This window comes from Asterias amurensis, chromosome 4, assembly GCF_032118995.1.
Source record: "Asterias amurensis chromosome 4, ASM3211899v1".
Classification (NCBI taxonomy): Eukaryota; Metazoa; Echinodermata; class Asteroidea; order Forcipulatida; family Asteriidae; genus Asterias; species Asterias amurensis.
In genome coordinates, this window is record NC_092651.1 from 10,054,524 (window position 1) to 10,067,040 (window position 12,517).

General features: G+C 40.6%; 3 protein-coding genes across 3 annotated transcripts in view; 2 read left to right on the forward strand and 1 right to left on the reverse strand.

Moving 5' to 3' along the window:
* The window catches only part of LOC139936118 (adhesion G-protein coupled receptor G7-like), a 70,682-nt gene that overhangs the window by 4,385 nt on the left and 53,780 nt on the right, over positions 1-12,517 (forward strand). The window lies entirely within an intron of this gene.
* Positions 1-12,517, forward strand: part of LOC139936117 (uncharacterized) — a 32,634-nt gene that overhangs the window by 4,195 nt on the left and 15,922 nt on the right. The gene's annotated exons all lie outside the window — the stretch shown is intronic.
* LOC139936702 (uncharacterized) lies at positions 557-11,585 on the reverse strand. Its single transcript, XM_071931578.1, is given in 4 exon segments — positions 557-1,495; positions 2,274-3,582; positions 3,585-3,943; positions 9,879-11,585. Coding segments are annotated over 4 exon segments (3,600 nt in total). The 5' UTR covers positions 11,336-11,585; the 3' UTR covers positions 557-1,020.

The following is a 12,517-nucleotide window of genomic DNA, read 5'->3' on the forward strand; positions in this document are numbered from 1 at the left end:
GGCTGCTTCGGGTAACCGTGGGGTCTAGACCACCGTGTGTAGTGAGTGAGTGCTTGATGAAAACTGTTTCCATTTTAAGCAATAAGGGGTGATTCAATTCAATGAACAATTATTTTTATGATGTGTTAGGAAGTGTTAAGGCGAAACACTGAAATGTGAGCATCTAATATGAACTGTTTTTTCCTCCACAACTTTGTATTATTATCAACCTTCCCAGGCCTAGTGAAAATGCAAACTTGTTTTTATGAATAATGGCGCATAAGTCCTCCTTTTTTTTTTACAAGGCATCTATTGTTCATCATGTTCATGGAAAACACGTTGCCTTTAGAAAATAACAGAAGTCCCCCAGGAAAAGTTAACACAAGTAAAACTATAAACTATTGTCATATAATAGGGCAAGCAGTCAGGCGAGGGGGGTATTGTTTTGGCTTGTTTGTTGTTGGATGTCTCTTGATATAGTAAGTGCAATGGAGTAGTTTCATTTTGGGATAACAAAGAGAGTATATAGGCCTATTCAACATTGATTAGAATAAATTTTAAACAATTGTTTCTTGCACCAAGTTTGCCGAACGCTATGGCCTGTGCCATGGTCGGGCATTTAATACAAATGAATGGGTTGCACAGTTATTAACTTTACTCATAGTGTATGAAAATTTAACAAATTATAGAACTTGAAAATCAATGATCTGTAGCGACATGACGATGGAACTGGTCATCTACACCTGTACATGCCACGTCTGAAATTTATAGTATTGGTGTCGTGGGGAAATCTGTCGCAGTGATTCTGATCCTTGTAATGTGCCTCATAAAATGGGCTGAGTGAGGTTGAACCAAAAGAGGGCGCTATAAGAAAAGTTTTTACACAGAATCTCCCGATATCCATGTCCAAAGACATTGCATCTTTCACATTTCTACTTAATTGAGTTTGGTTCAACAGTTCAAAACAAGCGCATAATAAAGTACATTATAGACCTTCGACAGACTGTTTTTCGAGAGGCCATCTCTTAATGTTAGATCCGACTACAGTCTTGAGCTTAACTCCTCGTTCCCGTTGTTAGTGTAAGCGTGACTCGAAAGGTGTGGCTCCGTGTAGACCCCATAATGGTTCGATTTAGCCACTAAGTTGGTATAACGGGACTTGTAGGTCAGGCACCCTCCAAAGCATAAAAGAGATAGTACAAGGGTTCCTACAAGCACCCCAACTAGGACCGTGATAAGAATGAAGGCTTCGTCCGTTGAGAGAGCCAGCCCGATGACTTCCCCAATGATGCAAGGCTGTTGGTGGTCCTCCTCAGTGGTAAATGGTGGTGTGGTTGACCTCGTTGGAACAGCAGAGGGCGCTGTTATGGATGGTATCAAGTCGGACCAGAAACGGAGGATGTGTGGCCAGTTGTCGTCACTGTGGACCATAGGGCAGGCTCCCAACCGCATGTACTCTGGGTTTCCTTGATCATAAGCTGGCCACTCGACACCGGAAAGTGACTGCCCAGGGTGTCTGTAATTGGAAGCACCACATTCATAAATACAGGTTATACATCTGTTCAATAAGTACATTTTCCATAAACTTACCAAACAACCTTCTCCTGACATTCCACGTTGCTGGCACTCTTTGGTTGATTGTTGCTTAAAAGGGAGCATAGATTTGTGCCTAATGCCTTTATCATGAAACCTTTTTCCTTGCACATACTAGCCGAGGTGCTGGCACTCCTGGGGTGATCGTCGCCTTTCTTATGCTGAGCCATATATATTTCAGAAACCATAGCTTTTCAAACTTTCTCGTTTTTTTGCGCCAGGAGTGTTATCATTTACAGATGTGGCGCACTAGAAATTTTCCATATTATAATTATAATTATTTTCATATTTTAGCCTTGCGCAAATGTTTGCCTTGATATAAGAAATGATCAACTCATTGTCTTTGTCTATCAGAAAGATCGACTGCTGTGTTAAAGGTAGTCACAGCCAAGTTCCGACTGGTGATCCGAGATTGATCACAATTTAAGAAAATGTTCCTGAAGTATACACAGGGTATAGTTACTATAGAAAATGACTGCAGGCCTGTATGCTTATTTTTGAAAAGGTTAGGGCACCAAAGAATCATCTTATTGGTGAGGGGCACCCTATGGGGAAATTGTAAATTTCTACTCGAGCATTTCCAGGGCACCAAGAATTACCACGGGTCATGGAGGCAATCACCTTCGTTAAGTACCATATCTGCTATTGAACTCCAGGAAATTTAAATCCACCCCAGGCCCCAAAAGGTCTCAAGAACTTACCCTTTGTGAATGAAGTTCTTCCACAAGGTCATCATCTCTAAGCTGATCTGCTTATCCTGGAGTCGGTAGGTGAGCTTGTATTCATCAACGAGGGAGCTGTAAGGATCTCCAAACAGGAACTGAAGATCATCACCAAAAGCAGGTCCAGCTTGTGGGGGAAGGAAGCTGTAATAGTGAGAGCTTGGTTCGTGATCGAAAGAATAAAGAAAGACGTCGTTTCCCAAAGCAGCATGAAGCTCAGCTGCTTCCAATGTAGGTGACACAGTCAACATATCTTGCACAAACTGCCTGACACTACCTCTTGTAAGACACTTGTCCTCCATGCCTTTCCGTCCAAGATACTCAGTGGAGAAAGCTACGGCAGCCTTCTCAGGATTATTGAATGAGGCTTGACTAACGACTGCAATGATGCCTTCAGCTTCCTCTTGAGTTGGACAGAAACTTACGTTGCTGAAAAAGAGTGGGAATGAAACTGCAGAGACTTCATCCTGGGCCATTCCTATGATCAAATCTACATTGTTGATTGTTCCTGATTTCAACAATGCCCTTGGATCAGCAGTCAGAATGTCACCGTCAATTATTGGTCGGAATGGGAGTCCCAATGGGGAGTACCTGCTGCTCCCTGCAACATCCAGAGCAGGTTTCTCACGCAGGCACTTGATCATTACCTCATTGCTATCGATTGGACAGTCCACACTTCTGGCAAGGATTCTAGCTTGCTCGATTGGACTCGGTTGGACAGGATTCGAAAGAGGACGCACAAGACCAGTGGCGCTCATAAGTACAGCTTGCTGAAACAGCCCCTGTGCCTTCTCTGACATGACGAATAAGTGAGCAATTACTGACCCAGATCCATGACCGATCACAGTGATGCGGTTAGAATCACCTCCGAAGCTGCCTATATACTTGCTGACCCATTTGAGAGAAGCCAACGCGTCTTGCAATCCATAGTTACCAGGAGCTTCTTCATCTTCAGTACTCAAGAATCCCAATGCTCCAAGACGATGGTTGATGACAACTACGACAGCCTCTATGTTAGATGACAGAGGTACAGCATCATAAACAGACGACGTACCGACAGTTCCTCCTCCAGGATGGATGAAAATGACGACTGGTAAGGAAGAGTTGCTGGCAACAAGTGGAGTGTAGATGTTGAGAGTTAGACAGTCTTCACTGACTTCCGTCAATCCAGCGCGAACCATCCAGGGATCTTGTGGGATGTCTTGAGGGCAGGCATGGGGTAGTTTATCACGGATTCCAAGTGGTTCATCTCCCCACGGTCCAGTGTCTTGCGGAGCCCGATATCGTAATCCCCAATCGGGGGTTTCGCATACGGTATTCCTAGAAACTCTGCTACGTCTTCACCGCCCACAGCCTCGTCGGCGATCCGTATGGCACCAATAATGGACCCTAATACCTCGCCATCTCCACTTGTAATCACTACAGTTTTATTTTCAGGCGTTGTTTTTGTTCCGAGTCTAACAGGGGCTGTGATTGGGCAAGCATTTTGGTCCAACGGGTCAGAAGCCATTTTGACGTATTCTCCCCAGAAGGCCACTTTATCTGCCTTGAGGTGTTGCCCAGTTGTGATGTTTGGTTCAAGGATGAGATAAGTCTCGTTCTCAGCGTCAAACTTGGGCCACTCAGGTAGATCGGCCCCATTTGGATCTCTGAAACATGAATATTGAAATACATGCAATTATTGTTTCTTACTTGACAGACTTAAGCTCGTTTGTATACGAGTCATTTGGATGTCCCTTGAGACAGCCGACCAGTCTTTGTAGTAAACTAACCAGCGGGTAAACAACCTTGCCTTGGCCACTCAAACTTAATTGTCTTTCTCAAGCGCATTCTCTTAGAATTAAGGGAAATTGGATTTCAACTAAATTCATAGGCAAAGTTTAAAAATAAACTAGAACTTGAGAGTTTGTGTACAAACTCAGGGTGTTCGGGTGAATGGTCAAATGAGGTCACGTTGTGTACAACATTTGTAGAACATTACAGGAGGTTTCATGTAGTGAAAGAATCTTGTATGTAGCATTTGAGGTTCTCAAGATATGAATTTTCTAGTGTTTAACGTGTTTCTGAGCATAATGACGTCATCAATGACGTCATCATTCCAAAAAAGTTGCGGGTTCATCTACTCATGAAGGTTCATGTTTATGATAAGTTTCAAGTTCATAGTAGTTTAACATTTTGTTCAAAATCGCACGAAGAAAGATGAGGCGAATCCCAGCGTAGTGGAATTTGAATTACGCGCGCCTTCAACGGAGTCTGCATGTGTATACACAACCCGTAATGCCCACAGCCACGCAGTGCTGTTTTGTCGTAGAGCATGGATACAATGTAGGCCTACATGAACTACACGCACACACACCCACACACCCACAATACAATAGTAGCATTCACATACATGAATGGCGATACTATCTGGTTTCTACGCGTAATGAATGGAGGTCAACACAAACGCGCGCTTTTACGACCAGAAGGCAAAATTCAACTGGCATTATGTTTGTGCAAAAGTTTGAGCAGGATAACTGATCTTCAAACTGATATTCAAATTTTGCGAATATGATATATAGTTCTTGAGATATGAACTTTTGAAATTTTGAACTTCCGGTTTCAATCGGAAGTAAAAGTCACATGAGGTCACGTTGTGCACGACTTTTGTAGCTAATTACAAGACCTTTTATATGCACCAAATATCTTGTGTGTGGCATTTGTAGTTCTCAAGATATGAACTCTCCAATTTTTAGCGTTTTTTTGAACGTAATGACATCATCAATGACGTCATCATTCCAAAAATGTTGCTGTTTCGTCTACTCATTAAGATCAATATATATGGTAAGTTTCAGGTTCATACAAGCTTTAGTTTTTGCGAAAATCGCGCGAGAACGTTCGAGGAGAAGAACACGCAGAAAAAAAAAAAAAAAAAAAAAAAAAAAAAACAGAACAATAACAATAGTTGTTCGGCTGGTGGCCGAACACCTAAAAAAATCGTTGAGTGAACCAGATGTTAACTGGCAGTGTACGGCACTAAAAAGAATTGGAAATGTCCAATTCAAATTTATGATTTTCAATACAAATAGTGTTCATGTGGGTGGGAAAATTGTCGCATGTTAAAATGGTATAAGTTGCAAATAGTGCAAACATTTCAACATTCAAAGCATCCGATGTCATTATTCTATAAAAAAAAAATGAGTCTGTACGTTTTTGTACGGGGATATTTTGGCAATTTACACAATTTTAATGTGAGGTTTAAAGACTTGCAATTTCCCCATTCATTTTAGGACTCTGTCTATTGGAAAATGAGTACATCACAAAATTGATTTTGATTTTTCCTTTGCTCTTTAAAAATTGTGATATCAGGTAATAGGCTTATATAAGTTTGTTTTATCACCATGGTGCATTATGGCTCGATCTAAGCGTGTGATAATGTATGGTTTTATTCTATCTCGTTAAAGGCAGTGGACACTATTGGTAATTACTTAAAATAATTGTTAGCATAAAACCTTTCTTAATGGAGAGCTGTTGATAGTATAAAGCATTGTTAGAAATGTATTTTTCGAGAAAGAAGTAATTTTCCAAAGATTTGATTTGGAGACCTCAGATTTAGAATTTGAGGTCTCGAAATCAAGCATCTGAAAGCACACAATTTCGTATGTGACAAGGGTTTTTCTTTCTTTCATTATTATCTCGCAACTTCGACGACCGATTGAGCTCAAATTTCACAGGTTTGTCATGCATATGTTGAGATACACCAACTGTGAAGACTAGTCTTTGACTATTACTAATAGTGTCCAGGGTCTTCAATAGGCTGGTTGATTGCATTGTATCAAATTGATCAACATTTCATGGTCTCTTTGCCCAGTCTCACTAACGTTTTTTGGTCACTCCCTCTTTAACAATGTTGACTTGTACTATAGTTCTATAATGGCGTGTAGGGGTCATAAACGAATTAAAATGGTCATACAATAGAAATTTGATCACTGCGTTTTTCACCGTGTTATAACGGTCCAAGAACGAGTGTAAACAACTGGTCTGGAAACACAGTCCCAATTGCACAGTTCCCCTCAAATATTGTTTACGCAATAGATAACTTGTGTTCAAAGGCAGGTGCCTATATTTATATTTTCCCAATTACGGTCGGCCAATCGCCCAAGACCAAATTTCACTAAGCAAAAATTCAAGTGGGGCACTAGTCACAACAATATAAAAACTTAACGTAATTAAGGCTGGTACTTGTTTCTGTTAAAGCCATTGGACACTTTCGGTAAACAGTATTGTCCAAGTCCCACACTTCGTGTATCACAACTTATATATAAAATAACAAACCTGTGAAAATTTAGGCTCAATCGGTCATCGGAGTCGGGAGAAAATAACGGGAAAACCCACCCTTGGTTTCCGCACGTTTCGCCGTGTCATGACATGTGTTTAAAATAAATCCGTAATTCTCGCTATCGAGAATTGATATTGTTTTAATGTTTTCTCAAAAAGTAAAGCATTTCATGGAATAATATTTCAAGAGAAGTCTTTCACCATTACCTTCTGTAAACCCTGTAAATTATTTGTAAAACTGTGAACTTTTATTTTTTTTCTGTACCGAAAGTGTCCAATGGCTTTAAGCAATTCTTTTCTGTGCTTAGCAAGTTTTTGCGCCTTCAGGCTTCATGAACCTGGGCCCTGTCCATTCCACGGCTTGACCCATCAAGTCCAAAGACACTCCCCCATCTCTCGAAAGTTACGGAGTTGGCTTTCCGACTCCGTCCCCTGACACTACAAAACCGGGGTGTTAAAATTTACACCATTGGTTTTGTCACATAACACCTGTATTAAATTTCCTATCTCTTGGCCATGTATAAGTAGTCAATAAGCACGCAGGACAGTTCTTTTCAGCATTAAGTACTTAAAGCAACTGTACACATTTTTGGTAATTGTCAAAGACCAGTGTTCTCACTTGGTGTATCCCATCATAAGCATAAAATAACAAGCCTGTGAAAATTTGGGCTCAACTGGTCATCAAAGTTGTGAGAAAATTATGAAAGAAAAAACACCCTTGTTGGACGAATTTGTGTGCTTTCAGATGTTTTGTAAGTATTTGTTTTGAGTATCTACCAAGCGTTAACCTTCTACTTAAAATCTTTAAAAAACTCATTTTATTTATTCTACTGCCGCGAAGTAGATTTCAGAATTCTCCCGAATTCCGAAATCGACTCCGCGGCAGCAGAATAAATAGCAAGACAACTTATCAAAGAACAGACATACACAGTAAAGTAGATAGGCCTGTGTACACTTGATATTACTGCAAACTGAATAATCATTATATACCTTGCCGTGCAATGCCTCATTCAAAACCAATTTTAATTTTGTTATAGCATCTTTTTAACAAAAATCTTAGGGTGTTTTTTTCCCCCGTTTTTGTTGTTTGGGGTTTTTTTTTTGGGGGGGGGGGGTGGGGGTGGTTTCTGGAAATGAGGCATAAGGGTCATTCCATGTCAGACCAACACACTTTTTTACCTCATGTCTTCCGATTTTTTTAAAAATTGCTCTGCTTGTAGGTCCTAATGAGCAATGAATGCACACCAATTTTTAGCCTGATCCGACTTACCATGTGGTCAGGGCAGAAACCACTAAAATCTGACATTTTTAGGGTAAAGTACCATATAAAAATATGTCATAACCATGTCAATTTTTGTCACACATTAGATGCAAATTTGGTATCAAAATGATGAGAATTGCATGCTCAAATCAATTCTTTTGTCAACAATAAATTTTTTTTGAAATGTAGGTCACTGTAATCTTTAATATGTTATCGTGACCTTTGACCCAGTTTTTGAAACAATGTATCATTCCAAAAAATCAATGAAATAAAAAACACTTGTTAGAGCATGTCTTCCTCTATCAGAATCCACTAAGAAACAGTTGGGCTCTTCAAAATTCACAACTTTATGACTATTTTAGTACAAGTCGCTGTGATCTTTAATATGTTATCGTGACCTTTGACCCAATTTTTTAAATATCGCATCATTCCAAAAATCAACGAAATGAAAATCAATTGATAGAGCATGTCATCTTCTATCAGAATCCACTAAGAAACAACTGGGCTCTTCAAAATTTACAACTTTAAGACTATTTTTGTACAGTTGGTAAGTTACAAATTAGTCAATTTATATATACTTTACTTTATAAACCCACAAAAAACAAACTTTCCAAAGTTACTAAAATTGTTAATGGTTTGGGATTTTTTCATGTTGAGGGCTGATGTGGTCTAACCAGAATAATACTTTAAAATACCAGCAGTGACGCACCCAGGATTTAATTTGGGTTGCGGGTGGGGGGGGGGGGGATATTTCCCAAACAAAATTCTTTCCAAGATGAAAAAAAAGAATGTCACCATGCTGCAACTCTGACTTCATCGGAAGGTTAGCATGCCTTTTCGTGTGCTATACGGTTAGCGGCGCTATGAAATTTAAATCGCACAGTTAGCACAAAATCTTGTGCTGAGCAGCTCTATTAAAATGGGCCCTGAAGTCAGAGTTGCAGCATGGTGAACAAATTGTTCTTGAGGATTTCTCAGAAAGTTATTATGCATTAATTTGTTGTTCAAGATTCATCACAGGGGGTTAAAGCAAGACTGCATAAGTTTGTGATCTAGAAGAAAGGCAGACAGCTTCTCCATCTCAACCTTGATGTAATCTCGAACTGGGATCACTAATAAAATGAAAGTGGGGGACGATGGGTCTAGGGGATTGATCCCAGCCCCTCCAAGGTCATCAATTTGTTTGTTTGATTTGTTTTTATTTATTTTTTAACAATCTTCGAAAGAAATTTTTTGGGAAAATAATTATGGCCCACCCCCCAAAATAATAAATTCTGGGTGTGTCTCTGCTTTGAATTTAAATTCTGATTCTGGTTAAACCATATCAGCCCTCAACAAGAAACAAATCGCAAATCATGAACACTTTTAGTAACTTTAGAAACAGAAGAGTGAGTTTTGTTGGTGGATTTATTATTTAAAGTATAAAAATTGACTAATTTGTACAAACTGTACAAAAACAGTCATAAAGTTGTAAATTTTGAAAAGCCCAACTGTTTCTTAGTTGATTCTGATAGAGGAAGACATGCTCTATCAAGTGATTATTTCCTTGATTTTTTGAATGATACATTATTTCAAAAACTGGGTCAAAAGTCACAATAACATATTAAAGATTACAGTGACTCACATTTGACCATGCAATTCTCATCATTTTGATACCAAATTTGCATGTGACGAGAATTGACCTTGTTATGACATATTTTTACCAAAAAGGTGGTATTTTACCCTAAAAATTTTGTTTTTTTGTGGTTTCTGCCCTGACCACATGGTAAGTCAGATCAAAATTGGTGTGCATTCATTGCTCATAAGGACCTACAATCACAGCAATTTTTATCAAAATCGGAAGACATGAGGTAAAAAAGTGCGATGGTCTGACATGGAATGACCCATAATTATATAATATATATTATTGTTATTCGTTTCTATTGTAAATGTACTTTTTGGCCTGCTCGGCCACCAGTGCAGTAAATAAATAAACCAGAATAATAATATTCTGTACTAGAACTCACCCATACTTAGCAAAGTTTGTCCAATACGCAATAATGTCTTGAGAGAACCGTGCTGTGGCATTGCTCGAGTTTCCCGAAGCCAATGCATCACCGAAGATGTATCCAGGAATGATGCCATGAGGTGATCCTGGTATGGCATCCAGGTACTCGGCAGGCACCAAAGCCTCCTTCCCTTCGCTATACGTAAGGTAATAAGAGTACGTATTGGTGGCAGTTGAGTCCGCGTGCTGTTTGAGGAAGTTCACGGTTGGAGCATTGAAGTAAGAGTCCCCAATAAGATCAAAAAGTATTCTGGCATTTTCTGGAGGATCTGTAAACCTCGCCTTAGTTGTGTACACGAGCTTGCCAACGTCTGTGAGGGATGCTGCGTTACTACACTGGCAGATTCCACTCATCCAGATCACCAACAGCTCGTAGAAATCCTTGGTGTTTAACTCTGGGGCACCAAATGTTGGGATGACGACGGATCCCTCATTGCTGCTGGTTCCTGCGAGAAGATCGTACTGTGCAAAATGCCGCGATGATATGAGTCCGTCGATTCGATCTGAGATGAACTCACCGTCTATCGCGATGGGGTACTCGAGGAGACTGGTGAGGGAGAGGATGGAGCTCACTGGTGCCTCTCGGAGACAAACTAATAAAGTGGATGTGTTGTGACATCCGAGTGCTGCTGCGATTTGGGAGGTTTGCTTGCGAAGTTGCTCCCCGTCGTATGTGAGTAAAAGACCCGCCGCTGCCACCCCGCTCGAAGCGATGACACGCCGGAATAGATTGAAGTTGTTCAGGGGAGTCAGCATTTGGTAGGTGACACTGAAACTGCCTGCCGACTCACCAAATATGGTGATCTGATCTGGGTCACCTCCAAAGTTTCCAATGTTGTCTTTCACCCAATGTAAAGCCAACTTCTGATCCCATAGGCCGTAGTTTCCAGGCATGCGGTCATCAGCAGTGCTGAGAAACCCAAGTATTCCTAGCCGGTAGTTGATGGTAACGACTACCACTTCACCTAGCAGAGAGAGAATGGTAGCATCGTATAGTGATCCCTGTCCCCTTACGAATGAACCGCCATGGATCCAAACCATGACTGATACATGATCAGAAGTATTGACTGCACTATCTGGTATGAAGATATTCAAAAATAAGCAGTCTTCAGTCATGCCGTTTGCATCCTGTGGGCAACTCGCTCCATAGACTTGCGCGTCCCGAACTCCACTCCAAGGGATCTTCGGGACCGGTTTGGCGAAGCGAAGGGCCCCAGTAGGTGCCTCGGCGTACGGCACACCGAGGAATTGGCTGACTGTACCAAACTGAGCACCGGGAACCGTCGCCTGCAGGCCCGGTGGTGGCGCCACGACACGCCCACGGACTGCCCCCGTTGTGGTGTTCACAACCGGCTCGGCTTTGACATGTCCGAAAGCACCGATGAGGCAAAGTAAAATGCCGTGTGTGATTTTCATATTGTCCCGATCATTCGTCAGACAACTAAAGTAGTCCACAATGAAGACTACACACCCTCACGGCATAAGTTGCCGACCTCATATGGTTGCATGACAAAACAATCTCCTTATACTGGGAGGCGTGTTGGGTGACAGCTTTTACATCGACGCTCATAAATATGATACATGCAAACAATAATGGGCACTTGAAGTAAACATTATTGTGCCTAATAAACCCACGAGGTCAACAAGTGTATTTATTACCTCTCTGTGTTTTTAGCACCAAGTCGTTTCCTCATGCACCATACATCAGTGTCTACAGCCTTCAGAAAGAAGAAAAAAACTGTCCTTGCAAGTAATGGTGTAATGATAGCACCTTAACAATATAATCGCTGCTCCCATTCAAAGTTGCTGACATCTTATTTGCAACAGAAATACCTAGCCATTCACACTTGTTTATATGAGAAGAATTAACCAGTGTATAGCAAACACAGCTGATTCATCAGTTAGGTAATAGTCCATAGAACTATCCTTGGTATTTCAATGTTGTGTGTTGAGCTGCCCATAAATCAAATAGCTCTGTGTGTCACAACACAGATAGGCCTTGAAGTATACTGGGGCAAATTTCATGGAGCTAGCTGCTTATAGCAGAAAATATTGTTAAAAACTTGTTTACTAAGCATAAATAAGCAATACCAGTCATAAATTGTATATGAAACATGGAAGTTTGATTGGTAACCTTATTCTGGTAAGCATAATTTGAGCTGCTTAGCTACTTTTGTGCTTAAGAAGCTCAAATTGGGCCCAAGCAGATACTGCTTGACAAATTTAATTGCTCAGCACAAATTGAGTGGGGCACCAGTCACAACAAACTTAATGTAATTTTGACTGATAACCTGTTTCTGTTAAGCAATTTTTTCTCTGCTGAGCAAGTTTTTGTGCTTACCAACTTAATGAAACTGGGCCCAGGTTTATTGCAAAGAGAATGAAAGTATAACAGCAATACTTCCGTAGTAAATGTGCCACCAGTGTGTCCGACCTAGTTTTTCCTATCAGAATATTTGATTGTGAAACCAGACTTTCTGCTTCTTCTCACTATGTTCTCACCCATACACTCTTGATTTGCTGAGAATTAGAGAGAAGAGCCATTTCAACAGCTTTGTTCCACCATAGAGCAAGGAACAACATTGTCTATGGTTCCAC